Consider the following 22412-nt stretch of genomic DNA (forward strand, 5'->3'; position numbering starts at 1 on the left):
TCTTTAATATAAAATTTTAATTTTAACATATTTTGAATATATTGCAACTTTTTTAGTGCTTTTCCATCCGAAAAGCCAAGTGACGTGAAATCAAATATAGTTGAGAAGCAAAAATTTTTATTGAATATCAAAGAGTGTGTTGGATTTGGTGACCGGTACACTACTTTAGCTTGAAGGCTAATGGAGGAATTTTTTGACCAAGTGACCAGGCTCTGTCTCTCTCTCTCACACACACACACACACACACACAGGCTGTGTGTGAATATGTAGTCAAACTAACATCCAGTGGTTTCCTTCTGGCTCAGCAATGGTAAAACTGTCAAAACTGATGACTTGACACAAAACTTATACACACTACACAACGAAAGGAGGGGGATTTAGAGGCGGGATAAGGACTTTATTAGACCGTCAGTCACAACAGTCAAAAAAAAAAAAAAAAACTGAAACAGAAAGCTCCGGCATAAAATGGATACGTATATTTCCAATACAGTTCTTTGGTTGCATTCCCACCCAAAAACAATCTAATTTCATTACATCATCCTCGCCATGCGCAGGCTGCACTGGGCCTGTACTTAAACCCCAGGAAAAAAAAACATAATAAAAAAAATCCAAAAAGGATAAAAGTGAGTGAAAGAGGAGGAGAATCAGTCCGTCAGCTGCAGGTCGTGGGAGTAGCAGCAGTCGTCTCCGTGGCTGCAGGTTCCCTGGGAAAGAGCACAATACACTGTTAAAAAGTGAAAAAATACAAAAAGTTTATTAAAGTAAATATGGTATTATTATTATTATTACACACTATTATTTTCAGTGTGTCATTCTGCAGTTATTTTGCACACAGCACACCCTCATAATGCTGCAGTTAATTTCATTTTTACCATTCTTTTCATTCATACATTTCTTGTATTTAATTTCATATATGTAAGATAATGTTAAACAGCAGGTATAACATGGATGGATATTTTCAAGATGTTAAAATCAATCACATTAATTGAGTCATTAAAATAAGATTCTACCATTCCTATTTAAAACATTTAAAAAGTAAAAAAAATCTTTTCAAACAGTTGAAAAGAATGGAGAAGTGATTCCTCTCCTTGTCATATTCATAGAGCCCGGTGGGTTCCAGTGTTTCTAACCTCCTCTCTCTCTGTTTCACCAGTGAAGCTGATGTTTAGAGCAGAATCCAGCCTCCAAACCTCCAAACACAGCTATGTTTTGGCAGAAGCTGGTAAATGGATCATCTCCCTGGCAGGTGAGCGGCGTGGCGAGCTGCCAGAGAGATGATAGAGGAGACAAATCCACCAGCGTGTGTCTGGTGTTCACTTCCCACCCAGGACACAACTACTGAACAAGTGTAATCATTATTAATAAGTTAACCGTCTCCCTCCAGTTCCAGGAGACTGGTGTGTGCCAGCGCTGCCATGCAGTACATGATGTGCTGAAACCATATTTCCCACGAGAAACTCCATTACCAGCTGCTTTATGTGCTGCAATAGAAACCATGTTACCATGATGTCTACTCTCTGGCAGGCTGCTGTGCTTCTACTGTAGGACTGCACAGTTAATAGTCAGAGAATATTGGCATATCGGCAATATTAAAATATTAAATTTCCTTTGGAATGTCCCCATTAGTAGAAAGTCATAAAAACCTAATTTAAAAGCATAAAGTGCAGTAAAATAATTATTTTCTTCCAATCATCAAGGATCTTCCTGATCATCCATGTAAAAATATTATTAAAAGTAAGTAAAACAGGAAAAAAGTCAGCAAATATAGAGGAGAAAAACTGGGTATCTGCTGTTTCAGAAAGACAGATTTTTTAATGCTACCTGGAATTGGATTTAATTACCTCCGCCAAGGAGGTTATGTTTTCGGTGCCGTTTGTTTGTTTGTCTGTTAGCAGGATTATGGAAAAACTACTGGTCCGATTTTCATGAAACTTCATGGAAGGGTGTAGCATGGGCCAAGGAAGAACCCATTAAATTTTGGAGTGGATCCGGATCTGACTCACAAACAAGCAATAATAGCATGAACCTTGGCGGAGGTCTGCGCTCTCCGAGTGCCCTTCTGGTTTAAACCAGAATCCAGAATCAAAGCTGGTAAAACCAGCCTGTTACAAATAATGAAAGCTCTGAAACAATAAATAGTCAGTATAAGAAACAACAGTAAAATAATTAAGAGACATGAAGTCCAATTGTGTTTAGTAAAGCAGATAGGTTGCATATTGTTCTACTAACTGTTCTGTATTGATCAGAGTGGACATAAAGCGTAAAAGAAAAGAAAAGGACGTCTAATAAGTGGATTTAAGATATTTTCATACTTTTAAGTCCTTAAATTTAGATCTTTTTCAGACCAGATACCCTATGAAAAAGCAATAAGGGTAAAAACAATGGTAAGCCATTTACCACTTTTGCAGTTTTTCCCCCTTTATCATATTATGTATCAGTGGAGGAAAAATAAACCAAACAATACTGATCCAACCTACAGTATATCCAGTTCATAAAGCTTCTCCACTCTCTGTTCCACAAAGGAAGTGATGCGTTTTACGTTTCCGGTTCGTTTGGAATAAAGAAAGAAGAGAGCGCCGCCTTCAGAAACTCAAACTTCATCCACATAAAATCCAAGGAAGGAAGACGTCACAGTCCCGCCCACACTGTTTGATTGACAGGTGATCTCTGGGAAGTGCAGTGCAGAAACACCACAGCAACGAGCCCTTAGCAACAAAGATGGAGACTAAATACGATCTTGCAGATTACCAGATCCAAGATACAGTCAATTGTTGTGGCGCTCCTTCTTGTTTAACTCAGGTATTTTAAAATCAACCATAAACAAACTGCAGCAGATATTGCTCACTTTTCATGAGCCAACTGTATTAGTGTGAATACAACTGATAACTTTTCCACAATTCATGATGCCAAGTAAGAGATATCAAAAAATATACGAAACATTCCCACATGTCCTACTTGTAATGACCACTAGGAGGCTGACATGAACATTTTTCCCCTCAGTCGGCAGAACTGACCTTTTTGAACCTCTTGCAGGGGAAGTTCTTCAGCTGGGAGGAGTCTGTGATCTGGTTCTTCCTCTTGTTCTGGCACTGCTTCCTCCTGTCCTGCAGGTCGGTACAGATGCCGCCGCTGGAGGAGAGAGAGAGAGGGGGAGAGAGAACAGTTAGAGAGAGAGAGAGCGGGGTGGAGGAGGGGAGCGGGAAGGATGGAGAGAGAGAGGAAGGGGGGAGAGAAAAGGTGGCAGGTAGGAAGCAAGATGGAGGCGGTAGGGGAAGACGGATGGTAGAAAGGAAAGAAAAGTTTAGATTGAAGGAAGGAGACAAAGATGTAAGGAGAGAGAAAGATGGATGGGGTTAAGAAAAACAGAAAACAGATGAAGGAAGGAGAGAGAAGTGGAGGGAGGGAAAGTTACTCCTCAGAGTACTGTGAGTACTCTGAGGAGGTACTCACAGTACTGTTTTTTTCCTTTTCACACTCATTTCAGTGGTGAAATTGGTCTGATAATTCATTCTAACTGGCATTAAAAAGGTCTTGAAACGTCTTATGATGCGTTCAGTCTGCGGGCTACAAAGCAACAGCAAGTCATTCATTTTCAATGGAAGCCGACAACACGAAGCTACAAACACCAGAGAGTGAGATGTAGCAGCTACAAACTGAAGTTCAGCTGCTTCAACTGTTTTCCGAACCAACCAGAGCAGAGGGAGGGTAAGGTAGGGTAGTTATATTTACTTTATTATTATTTACTTGATGAATAATTTCAATTAGCAAGAATGACAGTTGGCAACACTATCCTTACACATCCTATACACTTTCCTGCTCCGTTGGCAACAATGTAGCTTGGTACACCAGACTGTTCTGTATCTTTTGCAGCCCGTAATATTAACACACCTTTAGATTAACCTTGATGAAACTTGTACAGGTGACGGCCCCCATAGGAAAAGTAGCAAATTACATCGTGTGGTCCTCATGACAAGGGCTAGATGGCTTAGGGGTGTGATCCTGGACCATCCTTGACACTGTTGCTGCTAGATGTGTGTGTGTGTCTATGATGTACTGTAGGCGGGTGGAGCCTGTGTTAGTGTTAATGTTAGTGTTAATATTAGTGTAGTGTTAATGTTAGTGTTAATGTTAGTGTTACTCACCCAGCCCTGGCGCGAGCCTTGGGGCCCCAGAAGGCCTGGGGATTCTCCTGGAAGCGGGTCAGGTGGCGTTTACGGGACTGAGGGTTGGCATCCTCCCTTACAGTGAAACACGCCTGCAGGCTGTGCGCACACGCACACACACACACACACACACACACACACACACACACATACAAACACACAATCCAACCCAAGGTTATACAAGCACACAATCGCTCTCTTTGTTTTCTCCATGAAAAGGTTTTTATTATTGCTGATAATGTGTGTCAGCAAGACGTTTAAACTTATTCTCGCAGAGGAAAATTCAATTAGCAACTCGCTTCCACTGAGAAACAACTGGAAAGTCATTTTTATGAACTTGAATTTTACCATTAACTACCTCTGGCTAATTATGCAGTTGTAGTATTAAAAGTTTTCTTATTGGGAGTCCAGTACGTTTTCAGAAATCTGCTGAGCTGGCCTTTACAAGACAAGACAGTAGTATCAGCTCTCCTTCTGCATGAACTGGATGTTGTACTCAGTCGTCACTGACCGGCTGTGTGGACTTTCAAGCCGATAGTGTTACTTTATTTTTATATTTGTATAGTTTTGATCACATTACTGTTTCAGCCTTGAGCTATTTCTGATCTGCTGAGACAGCAGTCTTCCCTTTGTTCCAGCTGACTTTTAAGGTTTGCTTTCTTCACTTTATTTTTAGCGCTTTGCAATCTAGCTTTCTTCTTCTACTGTATACAAAAATGATAATAACGCTAACAATATATGAGCTTCATCCAGCAGCTCTGTGGGTGTGCAGCGTGTGTTGCGGTCTCACCTGGGCTCGGTGGAGAGGATCTTGAAGGCGGGGCTGCTCTCCGACAGCTTCTCCCTCTTCACAGGATTGGCCTTCTCCTGCGGCAGACAACCAATCAACATGCAGTCAGCACCTCCGCCGTATCAATGACAACAACGCTCACCCACAGCGTGATCGGGGCCTAATTCAAATAAACATCTGTGATGGGAAGTTCCCAGTTGATAAACCCATTTACCTGCCTCACACACTCCCTTGTTCCTCCAACATCCAAACCAGCACAAGAGATGGTTACATCAGATCCTGTGCACTGGCATAAGTTGTTGTTATGAGGTAGACTTGAAGTCATTTATTACCGATATTTTAATGAGACATTCTGTATTCTACAACAAGTCTACTTGTTCTCACACATCCGCATATTGTGCTTTTGTAATATTTTAGGAAAATTGCCAAATGTGTCAAGTATCTCCAATCTTCTCCTACGTCCGTTTTAAACCTTTATTTATCCTTGTATGCTCTTTTCCAGCTACACCATGCTGCTTTGTTTGCGTTTGTTTATATGCTAGAAGTGTGATGTTCCTCCATACAATGGCAGTGAATAAATAAATATATATATGAAGAAACGCAATTCTCCAATCTCCTCTACCGGAGCAATTAGGGCTGGGCAATATATCGATATTATATCGATATCGTGATATGAGACTAGATATCGTCTTAGATTTTGGATATCGTAATATCGTGATATGACATAAGTGTCTTTTCCTGGTTTTAAAGGCTGCATTACAGTAAAGTGATGTCATTTTCTGAACTTACCAGACTGTTCTTTGCCTTTACCCACTTAGTCATTATATCCACATTACTGATGATTATTTATCAAAAATCTCATTGTGTAAATATTTTGTGAAAGCACCAATAGTCATCCCTACAATATTGTCGCAATATCGATATCGAGGTATTTGGTCAAAAATATTGTGATATTTGATTTTGTCCATATCGCCCAGCCCTAGGAGCAACAGATAACAGAGAATCGCCAATTTTGGGGTTTTATCGTGGAGGAAGATACACAACCCAAGATACTACCAAAGTTCAATAGCACTTTAAGGGAGGGGTGCACGTTCCTCATTCACTCTTTCCACACCCAGATTCTCCCAGCTGGTCTGGGGAAACAACCTGCCAACCTTCTGGTCTCAAGCCTGCTTCTCTAACATCTAGTCTCCCTCCCCCCATTCCCATAAACACACACACACGCACGCACACACACTTTAACATAGGCCAGGGAGGGTGTTAAGTCAGTGGTGTTTACCCAGCAGCGCATGATGTCCCAGATGACCGCAGGAGGAGCGTCCGTCTTGATGCCGTTCTTACAGGCGTGAGAGAGGGAAACCCTGTGACCCGCATGGAGGAGAGCAGACCTGCAGAGAGAGAGAGAGGGAGAGGGAGAGAGAGAGAGAGAGAGAGATATGCTGAAACTCTTTCTGATATTTTTTCACACACCCACACACATATATACAAGACTTCGAACAAAGAACTACAATGCCTTTATCCTACACACACACAGTACAATTAGAGAGAGAATCAGTTTATTTACAATGTACAAATGAACAAATGTCGAGGAATTTTCCTTGATGACAAAGCAGGGACACACTGACAGCTAAGAGTTTCACAGTGCATGGCTGAAACACATGATGTAAGGAAAACAGCACATTGGAGTTTTAGTTATACAAACATTTATCAGAGGCAGAGCTGCACTGGAGGTAGAAATAATCTGATTGGCTGAGTTAAACATCAGTGGGCGGAGCTAAAGAACCACAGCTTTTCTGGCTGAGTAACGTTTGACTGAACCCCAGTGAAAAAGACAAGAGGTAAGAGAGGAGGTAGTACTGTTGATACTAACTGGAAAAATGCTGCAAAAACATTGTGGTTCAGTTAAACCTCTTTTTTTTGACAAGCATTGAAACTGAAAATGAAAAGAAATCGAAAAGCTGTGTCCACTTCACAATATTCAGGAAAAAAAAAAAACGCAATATGAATTTTCGTCAATATTGTGCATCCCTATTTGTGTGTGTGTGTGTGTGTGTGTGTGTGTGTGTGTGTGTGTGTGTGTTCTACCTGAACTGGAGCAGTGGTGGGGTGTTGCAGTGTATGGTGCTGCTCAGATTGTCCACAGCGTAATAGAGAGGAACGTCCTCCAACTCCTGGAACAAACACCACATGAGATGAGATGTTACCATCTGTTAGCAGACTGAAGCACTCACTTCCAAACTGCTATGTATCCATTTCAAGTAAAACAAAATCAAGTTAATCATTTCATGTCTCTAAAATATAGAGGATACGGTCTGCAAAAGTGTTTTTGGCAACTAGTAACTTAAATTACCTGCCTCTCTGTTGAAAGTAAAATCATTTAATGTTGTGCTATCAATCATTTGGTAATGGTTTGTTGTTTTTTTTGGATTTCTCATTTTGGAACAAGACTCTCCCTCACAATCATTCTTTTGTTTGTTTAACTTTGGTTTGCCACAACAGGACAAGACAGTCAAAGTCAGGAAGTTTAAGATAAGATAAGATAGCAATTTATTGATCCCTTGGGGAAATTAGACTACTTTAAAGTCAATTTATCATATTTTTTCAATTTTATTAACTTATCTGACGCCATCTCAACTGATACCGATACTTAACCCCACCCACATGGCACTCCCAGTAGATGAAAACAAACTCTAGAATGGAGGTAAACGTAAATGGCAAACCACAGAATTTGAATGGATAGAACAGTCTTGCCATTGTTTTCTATGGTATTTTGGCTGGTACACCAAAAAATGGCGCGTAGGTTTAGTTTCTATGGTGACAACGGAAGTTTGGCCATTAAGGCCATAAAGTGTGTCACATCGGCTGCCACTCAGCGTGAGTGGGTTAGCTTTGTAATGTTACAAGACGAACGTTTAATGAATAAAATGTGACAACTTGCCAACAGTAATATAGAGCGATTAACCCAATCGGTCCAAAAACCCTTGAGTAGCCTCCTGCTGACAGCAAAGCAACGGAGACAGAGCGACGCCAGTTTTCCACTGCCTGGTCCTCGCTGCGACTTGCCGTAAGTCGGTTTATACAGAAGTTAGGCCAATGGTACCAAGGAAGTTTTATGAGGGAACGGTACACATAAAAATGGCCGCCGCTCCGACCATCCAGGAGCGTTGATTAGAAAGGGAAAGACCTTTCTATCCATTCAAATTCTGTGTGGCAACCAAATAGTTCCACCGGGCTAGTATCCAAACTTGTCTACATCCATTACTTCCTGGTGACCTTTGGCCCCTCCTTCCTCCCTCCCCTTGGTGACCTTTGACCCCTCCCCCCCCTCACCTCGGTGACCATGCTCAGCATGCCCTCGATGCGTTTGGCAGTTCCGAAGCGGGACGGGTTCCCCGACACCGCCGTCAAAACCTTCTGGACGAACTCTGTGTCATGGAGAGGCTCCGCCCACACAGGACCGCCCAGCTGCAGGGAGGACAGACAGAGGCTTCATTTAGTGTGTGTGTGTGTGTGTGTGTGTGTGTGTGTCTGTGTGTGTACAGTAATAAAGAATGTGATCACCTTTCCACCTGGCATTAACATTCACTCTGGGTGAATCACAAAGCACTTAATAGGTGGCAAAGTGAAGACAAAATGGAAAAAAATGAACAGTAAAAGCAAAAAGCTATGTAAGAAACGTTTGTGTATACTTATGAATACATACATGCAAGTCTTTATGAGGTGTGTGTGTGTGCTATTGAATACATACATTCAAGTCATAGTTATGTGTGTGTGTGTCACCTGATGTCTCTGTCCACAGTGTTCACAATGCGGTCCGACCGGAGGTCCGGTGGCAGAAGAGTATTTCATACTGAAATCACAACAGATTCAGCTTTACCACACACACACACAGACACACAGTCAATCCACCGCAGCAAACACACTGAAGAGACACAACTGAGAAACTAAAAAAAACATACACTACCAGTCAAAACCCCTGATTGAATGTACTATGTTTTTCATTCTCTTGAATCCATTTTGATCTCAAGGCTTCTGCTTAAATGCTTGAAATGAGTTTCTTAGACAAATATAAATAGTGAAGTTGATCCTATGTATGAATTTCTTTCCAAAGCCTTTGCCTTTCCATCAAGGCAAAGGGCGGCTGCTTTAAAGAATCTAAAATATAAGATAGTTTTGATTTGTTTAACACTTCTTTTGGTCACTGCATAATTCCAGGAGTCACAATGAAATGAGAAATTACTTTTACACCTTTGCCAATTCACCATATCATAACATACACATATTTAACAATAAATGCCAAAACAAATGTAAATATAGATATTTTCTTGTATTCTTTTTTTTTTTTAATCAAAATCCCACTACTTTTACTTCATGTAAAACTGTATTTTTAGTGGTTACTTCATGCCGTACCAGCAGGTGAACATAAAAATTCCAATCAATAACACCATCACAGCTATTTTTAACAACCCCCCTCCACTCCTCCATTACATAAAACCTGCAACTTCACAGCTTTCAGAGTGACACAAGTGACAACATGGCAGTGCGGTGAAATCCCTGTTTCCCCTTCCTGAGATACCATGTTGTGTCTCAGGGGCTGGAATTTAATCATTTTGAATAATTGGTAATTTGCGATAGATCGAGATTATGTGCAAAGCATTTTTTTTTCAACTTTGGGACACTTTTGGACGGCCCCACCTCGTGTTATGTCCCGCCCCGACATCCTGTTTCAAGCGAAAAAATGACAAATTATGGAAAGCAAGACACCATCAAAGTGTCGTTTCCTTGTGACTTTAAGTTTAGATTTGTCACTTTCTGTGGGTGAAGAATTGAAGAAGTGTAAAATTTACAGCTTCTCAATTAGGGGGGGATGGGACACTCTTCTTTATTGCCGTCTCACGTTGTGGTTTAGGCTGATAAGACGGGTGTGTTTTAAGTCACATGGTTCTTTGACATGTGGGAAATCTTTTTTTTAACCATACTATACAGGTTTGGTTTACTTGTAATATCCATGATCTAGCCATGGGTCATGCTAAACCAACTGGAGTCAAAGGGGGAACAGACAAACACCACTGTTGTTTATCACATTGTATGAGCAGAAGTTTGAAATGTGATGGCTAGTTAGGTTTTTATGGCTTCTACCAGAGACCCAAACAATGTGTTACAGTTTTAGAGTCGATGGAGCACAAAATACACACAGGAAGTGCCACGCTAATTAATTTAAGAGACTAGACAACAATTCATCTGTTCATAACATATGCAAAAAACAGTTGCATTCTGGTCTCTCTCCTGCTCCTGTGGGTGGAGAAATTGGTCTCTCTCCTCTCCTACGATGGATTTCTCCCTGTATGATTGTTGAACTGGTCTCTTGGTGCAAAATGGCGGCTCTAGATTCTGAGGGACTGACACCAAAACCTGACGCTTTTGGATCAGTGGTCTCAAACCTCAAATATGCCGTTTACAGGTTTTCGTTCCAACAAAAGCCGACTCCAGGTGATTTCACTGATCAACACGCCTTCGACCAGACTGGAGGAACTACTCAGTGAAATCACCGACAAATCATCGAACCCTCAAACTGAAGAAAACGAGCTATAATGAAGCGGAATGTCTTACTGTTTTCCGTGGCTCGTTCTCTTGCCCATTCTCTGTAAGTGGAAAGAGCCGCAGCCAACACAGTTGTAGATCAGAGCCTGTTTGCTGCAACACAAGACATGAGGACAGGCAGGATGTCAGATCTGAGCACTGATATGGGGTGTGTGTGTGTGTGTGTACGCATTGAAACACAGAGACTTTGTCTTTCTGTCCAAAAACGTTAACTATATCCATATGTGTGTGCATGCATATATCTACATTCCCTCTGTAGACCTGTTAATGTGAATGTGAGTCCATTTTGGACTCCAGTCCATGCTGAATATTGTTTTTCTTTGCATTCTCATTTTTCCTCTCATTTATTACAATTTACATATATAATGTACATAGTTTTCCAGTTGTTTATTTCTTAATCTCCATAAGTTGTACAGCTGCTGTTTTGTTTTTGTTCATACTTTCATCCATACATTTCTATTTCTATACATGCTCTAGTATCAGTTGCATATGTTTATATGATCCTCTTTTGCTATATTCTTGTTTATATTTTATTTTTCTTTGCTGTATCCTGATCCCACTTGCTGTTGCAACAACCTGAAGTTTGTTTCATCTTATCTCATCTGGTCGTATCTGCCTATGCTTGTACACAGCCTAATGTATGCCAGTGTGTGTGTGTGTGTGTGTGTGTGTGAGCACCTAGCTGAGTTTTTGACCATGGCCTGTCCTGTGAAGACGCGGACGAAGACGCGAATGTAGAAGTCGACGCTGACAGACAGCAGGGGCTTGATGTAGCGCTGGTACACCCCCGCCCTCTGGTCCAGACTGTGGAGGATGATACGCAGAGCCTGGGGGGGAGGGGGACAGACAGAGAGAGACAGAGAGAGACAGGGGGAGAGAGAGACAGGGGGAAAGAGAAAGAGAGACATTCACTTTCTCTTGAAATGTGAAAAGCTGTGAAACTGTGAAAAGAATAGTAGTTCTAGGTGAGCAGAAAACAGAATATCTTGCCACACAACATGTTGAAAAATGCCACAACCTGAGGGACAGTGAGTGACCAAGACACACACACACACACACACACACGTTTGTACTATTATATTTGTAAGGACCATCATTGACTACATTCATTCCCTAACTTTACCTAAATTTAATCCTAATTCTAGTATTAACCCTAAACCCAAATCCTAAACAAGCCTCTCGAAGAAGTGAAGAGCAGAAAAATGTCCTCACTGTCCTTATGAGGGCATTTGGTCCTCATAAGAATAGAAATACAAGAACACACACACACACACACACACACACACACACACAGCCACAAGGTGTACTGTACTAAAACGTTTAATAGTAAAACTTTTACACATACCCCCAGGCCAAAATCCATTACAACATTCATTATGTTTTTGTGAGCAGACACACAGACACACACACACACACTCTATCAACAATGGGGATGCAAAGTGGTGATGTGGTTGTGTGTGTGTGTGTGTGTGTGTGTGTGTGTGTGTGTGTGTGCTCCACCCCCTCACCATCTCATGGCAGTATTTGGCCTTGATGGAGATGGAGCCGTATTTGCTGTAGCAGGTCTCTCCGCTGTTGCCTGCCATCACTGCCATGTCTGTACATGTTATACACAACAGACCTGAGAGAGAGAGAGAGAGAGAGGGAGAGAGAGGGAGAGAGAGGGAGAGAGAGGGAGAGAGAGGGAGAGAGAGAGAGGGAGAGAGAGAGGGAGAGCGTCAGGGAAGAGGACAAAAGAGTGAAAGGAAACAATATGAGAAAAAAAGCAGGAAAGAAGAAAGAAAAGTAAGATTCAGACCTTGGACAAACTGTAGTCAAAAAAAACTCTCTTTGTTTCAGCCCACAGGGAGCACCAGGTGGGTGGGGCTTACTACCTCAGAACAAAACACCTAGTGTTAGATAAGTTGAGTACACTAAAAAAGACTTTCAATCAGCCTAAACTTTATTCATTGTACTGCTCTATGAAGCAAACCCCACCCATCTGGGACTCGAAGTAGGATAAAACCAAACAACAATTATTTGCAAACACCATTTGACCCAATTCTGGTAGCAGCTCCTGAGTAAACAGCTATGTTTCCCATCCAGCTGTCAAGCGAATTTTATGCCAAATTTTGAAATGTCACAAAAACCTAAAATGCAATTTCCCGTCAGCTGGGCTGAAGTGAATAAAAAGCCTTCATGAATGTCAAAACAAACACATCCACCAGGAAAAAAGACTCTTTCAAGAATGGATTAGTTTTGGGCTCGTCGTTATTTTTCTAAACTGACAGCTACTGTTTCATACTTTGGTCTGAAGAGGAAAACAAAGAAATGCACTTGGCAATATTCTAACGCATCAACCAGGACAACAGATGCTTTATATATGGGAGAGTCAGCAGGTACGACAGATATTTGAACAGTTCAGAAGGTCAACGGTCGTGCAATGAGACGGAACCATTAATCAAGCTGATCCTGCCCAGCCAACATCATTATTTATTCGACAAATGCGTTTCCATCGCTACCTATCACAGACTTTCCTCATTAAAGCTGCATTAGGCAACTTCACAACTGGCAACTGCTTGAAAATGTTTCAGTACTTCAGTACCCAGAAATCCTGTGCAGTGAGGTCAGTAAACGTCACACAGCTCGCTCATGTTTACAAACCCGGCCGGTCTGTGATGCTTTATACCAGAGAAACCAAAGAGACAAGAGAGGAGACGATCTAATGTTGGTGAGTCCAGCTTTATCTGCTCACTGCTGTTTAGGAGACAGATTTTACTCTTAAGTTTCGATTTGTCACTTCCTCTGGGTGGAGAAGTGACCATACTGACACCAGATTTTCATTTAGGCAAAGGGGTATCAGATGCTCTTCTCTATTTCAGCCATACTTTGTGATTCAGGCTGATAAACCAGGAGTCTTTTTAAATCTAAATCTTGCCCTGAGGAGCTTTAACAAATCTTGCCGCTTCCAGAGAGCCTTTAAACTATTTTTGCAATATTGAGGAAAGCGAATTCTGCCATTTCCAATCAGCTTTTCAAATTCTCAACATCATGATCTGTAAAAAAAAATATACAAATATGGCTAATACTGTCAAGCTGTTGTTTACCATCAGTCCTATTCAAACCCTAAACTGAGCCAGAGGGAGGAACAGAGAGAAAAGCAGGAGAAGAGATGGAGGGATGGATAGATGGATTAAGAGAACTACCCACCTCCCTCGCCGACAGCCTGCACAGCGGCATCCAGGAAGGGGGCGGGGCTACCATAGGGGTCCAGATCGATGACATCGTAGCGCTCCTTCTTTCCTCGCATCTCATACATCAGCATACTGGAGAAAAAGGGAGGGGGGGGGGGAGGAAAATATGTTATGAAGGGATGAGGGATGGGTAGCGCAAATTCACATCCGTGACCACTGAAAGCTATCAAGATAAAGAAGAGGAAAGAAAACTCAGAGAGCAGAGAGGGATGGAGGACAAGAGAGAGAGAGGGAGTCGTAAAAAGTAGAAAAGGAGGGCAGATTAAGGTGGAAAAGAGAAGAGAAGAGAAGAGAAGAGAAGATAAGAGAACAGAAGAGAAGAGGAGAGAAGAGGAGAGAAAAGAAGAGCAGAGGAGAGCAGAGAAAGGAAGAGAAGAGAAGAGAAGAGAAGAGAAGAGAAGAGAAGAGAAGAGAAGAGAAGAGAAGAGAAGAGAAGAGGAGAGGAGAGAATAGAAAAGACTGAAGAGGAGAGAAAGGGAATGGGGAGGAGAGCCGAAGAGAGAAATGAAGAGAAGCAAAGATAAGAGTCAAATGGAAAAGAGAAGAGAAAAGAGGAGGAGAGAAGAAGAATGAACAGAAAGAAGAAAAGCTAGCAGACGAGATGAGAGAACAGAAGAAGAGACAGGAGAGAAATGAATAGAGTAGAGTAAGAGATCAGAAGAGAAGAAACAGGAGAAGATTGGAGATGAGCAGTGAAGATAAGAGCAGCGATGAATGAACAGAGCAGGAGAAGAGAATACAGTAAAAGAGAAAAGGAGCAGATAGGTAAGAAAGGAGGACCGAGCGTTTTGCGGCCGGACCTGGCGTCCCGGCAGCTGGCCTGCAGCAGGTGGTCCACGGCGTTGTGCCGGGCGTTCCTGGAGATGAGAGCCGCCGCCTTGGTGGAGAAGTCGTTGGCGGTGATGCCGCGCAGGCCGGGGACCTCCAAGGCAAAACGCACCGAGCGCAACCCGGACGCCGCCAGGCCCTCCAACACACGCAGCCCGCTCTGAAACACAGGGCCGGGGAAACAGTATTTAAAAGACCCCATGAAGTGGCATCTTTTACCTCCTTGAGTTGACACATTTAATGTTGAAACAGGATGTTGGGGGCGGGACATAACGCAGGGAGGGATCGTTCAAAAGTCTAAACCGATGGAATATGAGTCAGGGAGAGAAAGGCAGTTTGATTTGATGGGAGGAGTGTGAAGGGGCGGGACTGTTCAAAAATCTGTGATGGTTTTATTGGCTGGAATTTTTATTTACTCCTACTGGTGCAGCATGAGGTCACCATGAAAGATACTGGCCCTCATTTATCAATCTACCGTAGAAACCAGCGCAGAGCCGAGCGCAGAAATCATCTTACGACAGGGTTCACGTGTGATTCATGAAACGTTCGTATCTCGTCAATCACAGCGTAAGAATGATCGGGTGTTGATAAATGTGGCGACTGAAAACAATCATCATTTAAATATCACGCCCCTAAATATTCTCGATTTAGAGGCCTCGCCCCCAGAGTTTACGACATGGAGAGGCGTAATACGTCCAAGAAGAGAAACTTCTCCGACCTCGAAATAGAAACTCTAACGTCCCAAGTCCAATTGACCCAATGAGTTCTATTAGGCAGCCTGAAAAGTGGCATCAAAGGAAGTCGGAAAAATGCAGTATGGAAAAAAATCACTGCTGCGGTCAACAGCGATCAACAATCGAACTCCAGCTGAGGTTTGAATATTTAATTTATACATCCGTGATATTTATAGCCTATATATATAATAGTAGCCTAATATAAAGCTTGTATCGCAATTCTTTACATTTAGGTGAAGTAAAAATGGTCAGACCTCAAACAAGTAGGCTATCCCAAAATGAAAGAGAAATTAATCTTAATTAATCACCAGAAAACTGTTAACACCGTTAATTGCAAACAATATTAAAATACCTATTTATGTTAGGGATAGGCTGTATGACACATAGTCGATGTAGGCCTTTACAAAATAGAATATTTTGCCATAGGCTACATATTTTTAAGTGATGAATATGTGGCTGCATATGCTTAGATGCCAGTCAGAATATATGGTCTAATAACAATTCTCAGACTCAGCCAGATTTACTCTGCTGCACCGCAAGTCCACGCTGACTCCAAAACTTGCGTACACGAGTTGAGACTTGACGTGAGATTTGATCGTAGCCTCCGCTCACGTCCAAATTGATAAATGCCGAGCTTTGCGTGGAAATGACCGTACGCCCAGTTTTCTGTCGTACGTTCGTTTCATAAATGAGGGCCACTGTGTTTCCCAGGAAGTAAAAGTAATGGGAGTTCATTTCATGGGGACTTTAAAGCTACACAAAGCGATTTTTTCTGACCACTAGAGGGTGACAGAAACCACAACACATTTTGTAAACACACACACAGCAAAGCTACTGGACGGAAGCCCCTTAGGACAAACTATGCATGAAGGCTACTGACTAAAATAAACGTACCTATGGAGAAATGTCGCCGGTTACCAGTCTCGCTTTGCCAGATTTTTCTCCCGCTGAAGGTCACATGTCCCACAATGACAAGTGAAGAGGCGGGTAGCAAGTTTACTAGTTCAAAACGTTTACTCGCTCACTTCATCGATTCGGCATTTCTCGGGCCGAACGTGACAACACGCTTTAGGAAAGAGGTGAAAACAACAACACAGCTGGTCCGCGTGTGTGGCGGTTTGTTTATATCATTACGTCTCATGGAAATCTCCACGTAGCACACGTTAGTTTCAGGATTGGTTACAGGGTCTGAAATCGCTTAATGCAGGTTTAAAGCTGCACTACACAAGATTTTCTGAATGCCTCAGTCACAAACTGGGGGCCGCAGCAGAGAAGAGTGAACTAACCTCCCTAATTGAGATACCATAGATTCTGTCCTATTTTCCCCAAATTAAATTCTAGTGTCATGTCTGGTCACTGGTGGGGAATTTATATAGGAAAGTGATGAATTGAAACTCAAGGAGCAGAGAGCGAGTGCTTGGTTCAGAGAAAGCTGGACCTCTAAATCCTAACTTGGGCTGAAAAATCTAATCTAAAATCTAATATTCTAATACAGAATATTGCAATATTTTTCCAAGTCATATTTTTTTTTTTTAGAACTTTAAAATTGTTTAACGAAAAGTTAATTTGTTAAAGAAAATGATGTCAGTGTGTAGGATTCATTGAGTTTGAGTATGATAAAAGGTTTTCACCAATATTGTATTTGATTCATGGACCAAAGATTAACCTGCAGCTCTAAAACACCTTGTTCAGAAATCCATGTTGGACGCTCCTCTCTCTTAAGCAAGTAATTGCAGCCTCTACGATTTGGGAATGCAGAGGTTCATATTGCGATTTTGTTTTGGTTTTTTTTCGATTAATTGTTCAGCTCTAATCCTAACAATTAAATATGAAAGGTCAAAAGTTTGATGATCTGTGCAGAATTTATTTCAGAAACTTATTAGCCCAGGTTGTTATGATGGTAATGACAATTATACACAAGGGCTAAACCCAATTCACTTTTACATTTGGAGGGAATTAACTGTAGAACATTAAATGTGTATTTGTAGTGCAAAATGTGAGCTGATATCAGAGCACTAACCGCAAACTTTCAGGTAATTTGGATGAACTGCAGACAAACACCATGTAAAGGGTTGATGGGGATATAAAGGGAAGATAATCGTATCATGAAAATTCGATCCTCCGTACCTCGCATTTCTCCCCCACCACTGCGGTTACGACTGGCTCTTTCACGCCGTTTTTCTCCTCCTCCTCCATCGCTCCGTCGGCCTCGTTCTTCTCCTCCGACAGAGAAACCACCACTCTCTCCTTCTCCCCCGGCACCACCACCTTCACCCCCCTCTGAGCCAGCTGATCTCTGGCAAACTCTGTGATCACGGCACATCTGGAGGGGGCAAAGGGCACGGAGGAGGACTCAGATACAACCCAAATATCGTCATGACAGGGAGGAAACGGGCTAACCAGAGCTTACTAAATATTCATGACAGTTGCTTCTCCCCAAAAGTAAACCTCTTTTTGTGATTATTTCTGCACCTAAATGTCAGAGATCATTTTCCAGCTGGACAGTGGTTTGAAATCAGAGTTCTTACAAAGCTGTAGTGCAGGTTCTCACGTTTGAGAGCCCTAAAAATAGTTATTGAGAAGCATGACTGGCAAAGTGTGACTAACAGAGTGAAGGTGTGAATGATCATCCAATTTGAATCAGGGAGACTGAGCCAGCTGTGCAAGATACAGCTGTAACGAACCAAACACACAGTATGAGACTGGGTGAATATTGACTATTGATTTCGGTAGCAGTGTTTCGTTCTTTTGCATATTTCCTTCTCCCTTCATGTCACGCTGTGTGACTGCAGCTGTAGTTTATGCTGCATTCACTTGAATATTCAGTGAACGACCTGACAGCTCAAACCACTGACTCAGAAGTGTCTAGGGCTGCAACTAACGATTATTTTCATTGTCGATTAATCGATTAGTTGTTTGGTCTATAAAATGTCAGAAAATGCCCAAAGCCCAAGATGACGTCCTCAAATGTCTTGTTTTGTCCACAACCCAAAGATATTCAGTTTACTGTCATAGAGGAGTAAAGAAACCAGAAAATATTCACATTTAAGAAGCTGGAATCAGAGAATTTTGACTTATTAATAGTTGACAACTAATCGATTAATCATTGCAGCTCTAGAAGTGTCACTCATTTGAAGCCATGATTGGAGTTTTCTGTCAATTTTGATTGCTTGGTTTTTTCACACTTGTCACACATGTATATAGTGAGTGAAACATCTGAGTTTGTTTTACAGCAAACCAAACACTGCAATGTCAACCGCAAACAAGTAGTTGTGTCCTGCCACGGCATTTTATTCTATCACTGCAATCTGTCACAGTGTGCTTAATTTAAAAGACACATTGTCACTTCTACAGTGGTATAATCTGGATGCTTTATATCATAAGGACTAATTAGCCTTATTCTTTCTTTATCTCTTTTATGGTGAGGTGGATGATTTTCATATTTGTAGCTGTGGGTCAAATTTTGCCATTACTAAAAAAATACATGTTAATTTATGTTGTCAAGCTCTTGAGAAATAGCGGACAAATGTATATTATGTATCAAATGTGTGTAAAATATGCAAATGGTGAGAAATGTGTGTATGTTATACAGGTACTATGCCAATGGTAATGACATTATCATGCCAATTGAGATGTTGATTTCATAGCTGAATAATGCTGATTATTTTTCAGTGGCCTAACCAGAGTCAACATAAGAACACCAGTGAACTCTGCATCGCTCTTTATGGGACTGACTCAAATCATATGAGAGCCAATCAAAAAAGAATCGTATTGAATTGACGACCTGCTCAAAGTCATCTTTTCTGCATTGAATCACTAAGTAGATTCATATTGAATCGGTCTGAGGAGATTCACATCTCTAGCATGAAGTGATTATGCGTCTTCACGTTGAATGACTAGGACCTTTGGGCAAAGACGATAACAGCCAGTGTTCATACTCACGTTAAATCTCTGTTAAACTCCTGGACTGGGTTATAAAACACTTCATTGGCACTGGGGAACAAGATGGCCGCCTTGCCCTCCCTGACCACCGTCTCCCCGGGCAACAGTCCTGTTTGTGGCGTCTCCTCCAGGTCCGCCGCAGCGGCGGCGCCGGCTGGACTTGCTCCCTCTGGCTGGGGGTCCTGAGCGGCTCGCAGGGGCTCCATGGATCTCAGTCCTCTACTGGCAGCAGCAGCAGCACTGCCTACGCTCGACCAAAACTTCTGTCTGGCAGAACGGGCGCTGGATTGGTGCAGGTGATGGGAGATAATGAGGGGGAACAGCCGGGCCGTGCGCACCAGCATAAGGGGGAAACGTACTGGAAACAAAACAAAATAAAGACCTGAGTATTGCCAAATGTCTTCTTAAGAATATACTATAAAGTCTCCAAAGACAGATTAAAAAAAGACTATAAAAACTTGCAAAACATTATTTCCACACTCTTCTGCATACTTCCTCTCTGTTTGCTCTGGCACGAAAACAAAAAATAGCGTTTGCAACATAACAGTGACAACATTTCACCACAAGGCCTTATCAGGTCACAATATCAAACACGCACACGACTGTCTTCAAGAGTAGAGACCTGCAATTAGATGAGTAACCAGCTGTCTGGAATTTGTTGGTCCCTCCCATATAACATGGGACCTGTACTTGATGTCATGGATCAAAACAAATTTTGCAACCCTGCACTTTATAAAATTGGGTATCACATAACTGAACCTGACCTGACCTGAAACTCTGTCCAAACCACATGGTCCAAAATTAAAAAGATAAGTACAGTAACAGAGATATTTTCACAGTTATACACTGTTCTATTATACAGGTAAAGACTCCTGAGTCCTGAGGCAAAAGCAAACCTGGGTATACCAAATGTACACATGAAACAAAAGACAACCAAATCTGCACAATCAGAAACTGTACAAACAATCAGAGACAACTAGACACTTTCAATTCATAAAAAGGGAGACAGTTAAAAACCTTCATATAAAACCAATGGGTGATAGTGTGTTTACGTTGAAGACACCGCCTGGAAACAAATGGGACAAAAGCCGGTCTGTGTAGTTGAGCTTTATCTATTCTGATAAGTCTTGTTAATTAATCTAAAGGAATCAACCAAGGAGTTAAGACTTGTACACCCAGTGGTGGAAGAAGTATTCAGATCTTTGACTTAAGTCAAAGTAGCAATACCACAGTGTAAAAATACTTTGTTACAATTAAAAGTCCTACATTCAAAATCTTACTTAAGTCAAAGTAAAAAAGTATTAGCATCAAAATATACTTAAAGTAGCAAAAGTAAAAGTAGTTATTATGCAGAATGGCCCATTTCAGAATCATATATATATAATGTTATTGGACTATAATTATTGATGCATTAATGTGTTCATCAATTTAATGTTGCAGCTGGTAAAGGTGGAGCTAATTTTAATTACTTTATATATTGATGGGTAGCTTAACCTATAAAAATATATCATAATTTACTAGTTGCTTTATAATTTGTATTAATAATCTAAATTTGCAAAGTAACTAGTAGCTAAAGCTGTCAAATAAATGTAGTGGAGTAAAAAGTATATTTCCCTCTGAAATGTAGTGGAGTAGAAGTATAAAGTAGCATGAAATGGAAATACTCAAGTAAAGTGCAAGTACCTCTAAACTGTACTAAAGTACAGTACTTGAGTAAATGCACTTAGTTACATTCCACCACTGTGTACACCCCACCTGAACTGTGCCTCTATCTCCAATGGCTTGTGGCAGATTTATTATGGGAAATCAAATGGCTTCATCACATTGACTACAATAGCGTTAAGTTGATATGTCAACACAGCTGGTAATACTCTTCAATAAGGCTCAATTAGGTAAATGCTAGCAAACAGCAGCTACTTAGCAAGAAAACCCAGTCATCAGCAAAGTAAAGGGATAGGGTTAGGCACTGCAGCTGCTGCAAGCTAGCAAAGTTAGCTAATTTACTAGCTAGTTACGTCAAGTGAAAAGTTACCTGTGGCGCTTCCTCTAGCCTGATGCTGCTTTACACTTGTCAGGGGTTTTACTGTAAAAGCAATATAACTGGCCGTGCGTGGTCTGTTTACTGTCCTGCTGTAGGTTTCTCCACACTCCACTTCTCGCCTCACGTTAGCACACGGAGGCAGCCATGTTTGGAGCGTTAACTACGGAAGCCCGCACAGGCAAGAACCGCGGAGGAGCGAGGAGCGGAACTCGAGCCCGAGCCCGAGCCCGCCCCTCTGGCGGTGCCGTGTAATGTCATGTAAGCGGTGTAATGTAAGGACAGATAGGGTCGCGCAGTCAGCCGCTGAGCTGTACACACTGGCCTACTTTCCCTGCAGTGAACATGTGAACAGAGTGAGTAGGGGAAAAAAATCAGTCAGCCTTTATGAATAATCTAATTTAATCTTATCGTGCCTGAAGTGGATGATGAACCCTTACGAAAAGAATAAACTCATTATCCTATAATATAATAGGAGATAACACAAAAACTTCAAGAAAAATAAAGTCAATTAAACTCGCTATTGAGAATCACAGTCCCTACAAAAATACAGTGATTTCTTTGTTCGGGCATGAGTATGATGATGCAGGTAATGACAATAAATGCATTGTTTAATTAACTGAAGCTTTGAATTTTGATCATAGACACCACGCTTTATTATCTTCCCAGTGACCTACATTATCACAGATGTCTTATCTGTGGCAAATGCATGACCTGCACATCTAAACAGCGGCGCAACAATCATTTCACGGTGGAAACAGCGGCCATTAACTTTCATTCATTTATCTCGCTGAGTGGTTTGCACCCAATTCCCCCTAAAAAAAAAAAAAAATTGGGACATGAATGATTAGGCCTATAAAAAAAAAATAAAAAAAAGTAATTCCACCTAAAATTGCACATCTGGAAGGGGGGCGCTATGACAATAACTGTCCACAGAGCGTCGTGCTGTATACATCTGACACTGGAGAATTATAGAGTTAATAGTATTTGGCATGACAGAGAGAGTGGGGAGAGCAGGCAGCCCGTTTCCCCCTCCTGCCGCGCCTGAATGCAGTCTCATCCTGTTTAGTATTCAGCGCTGCA

At 41.6% G+C, this 22412-nt stretch overlaps 1 protein-coding gene across 1 annotated transcript; it reads right to left on the minus strand.

The window, feature by feature from the left end:
* Window positions 1-275: 275 nt before the first annotated feature.
* trmt1 (tRNA methyltransferase 1) lies at window positions 276-21456 on the minus strand. The gene is made up of 16 exons (XM_071546127.1): window positions 21324-21456; window positions 19292-19649; window positions 17477-17672; window positions 14588-14775; window positions 13744-13859; window positions 12063-12175; window positions 11233-11381; window positions 10564-10647; window positions 8734-8803; window positions 8284-8418; window positions 7039-7124; window positions 6233-6341; window positions 4954-5030; window positions 4143-4262; window positions 3015-3129; window positions 276-704 (listed from the first exon to the last, which is right to left on the minus strand). The coding sequence occupies exons 2-16, from the start codon at window positions 19633-19635 to the stop codon at window positions 645-647; spliced, it is 1962 nt and encodes a 653-aa protein (XP_071402228.1). The 5' UTR covers window positions 19636-19649; window positions 21324-21456; the 3' UTR covers window positions 276-644.
* Window positions 21457-22412: the final 956 nt, after the last annotated feature.

This window comes from Centroberyx affinis, unplaced genomic scaffold, assembly GCF_046629955.1.
Source record: "Centroberyx affinis isolate AG114_WGS23_722 - 3 ecotype Tasmania unplaced genomic scaffold, CSIRO-AGI_Caff_v1 ptg005133l_1, whole genome shotgun sequence".
Lineage (NCBI taxonomy): Eukaryota > Metazoa > Chordata > Actinopteri > Beryciformes > Berycidae > Centroberyx > Centroberyx affinis.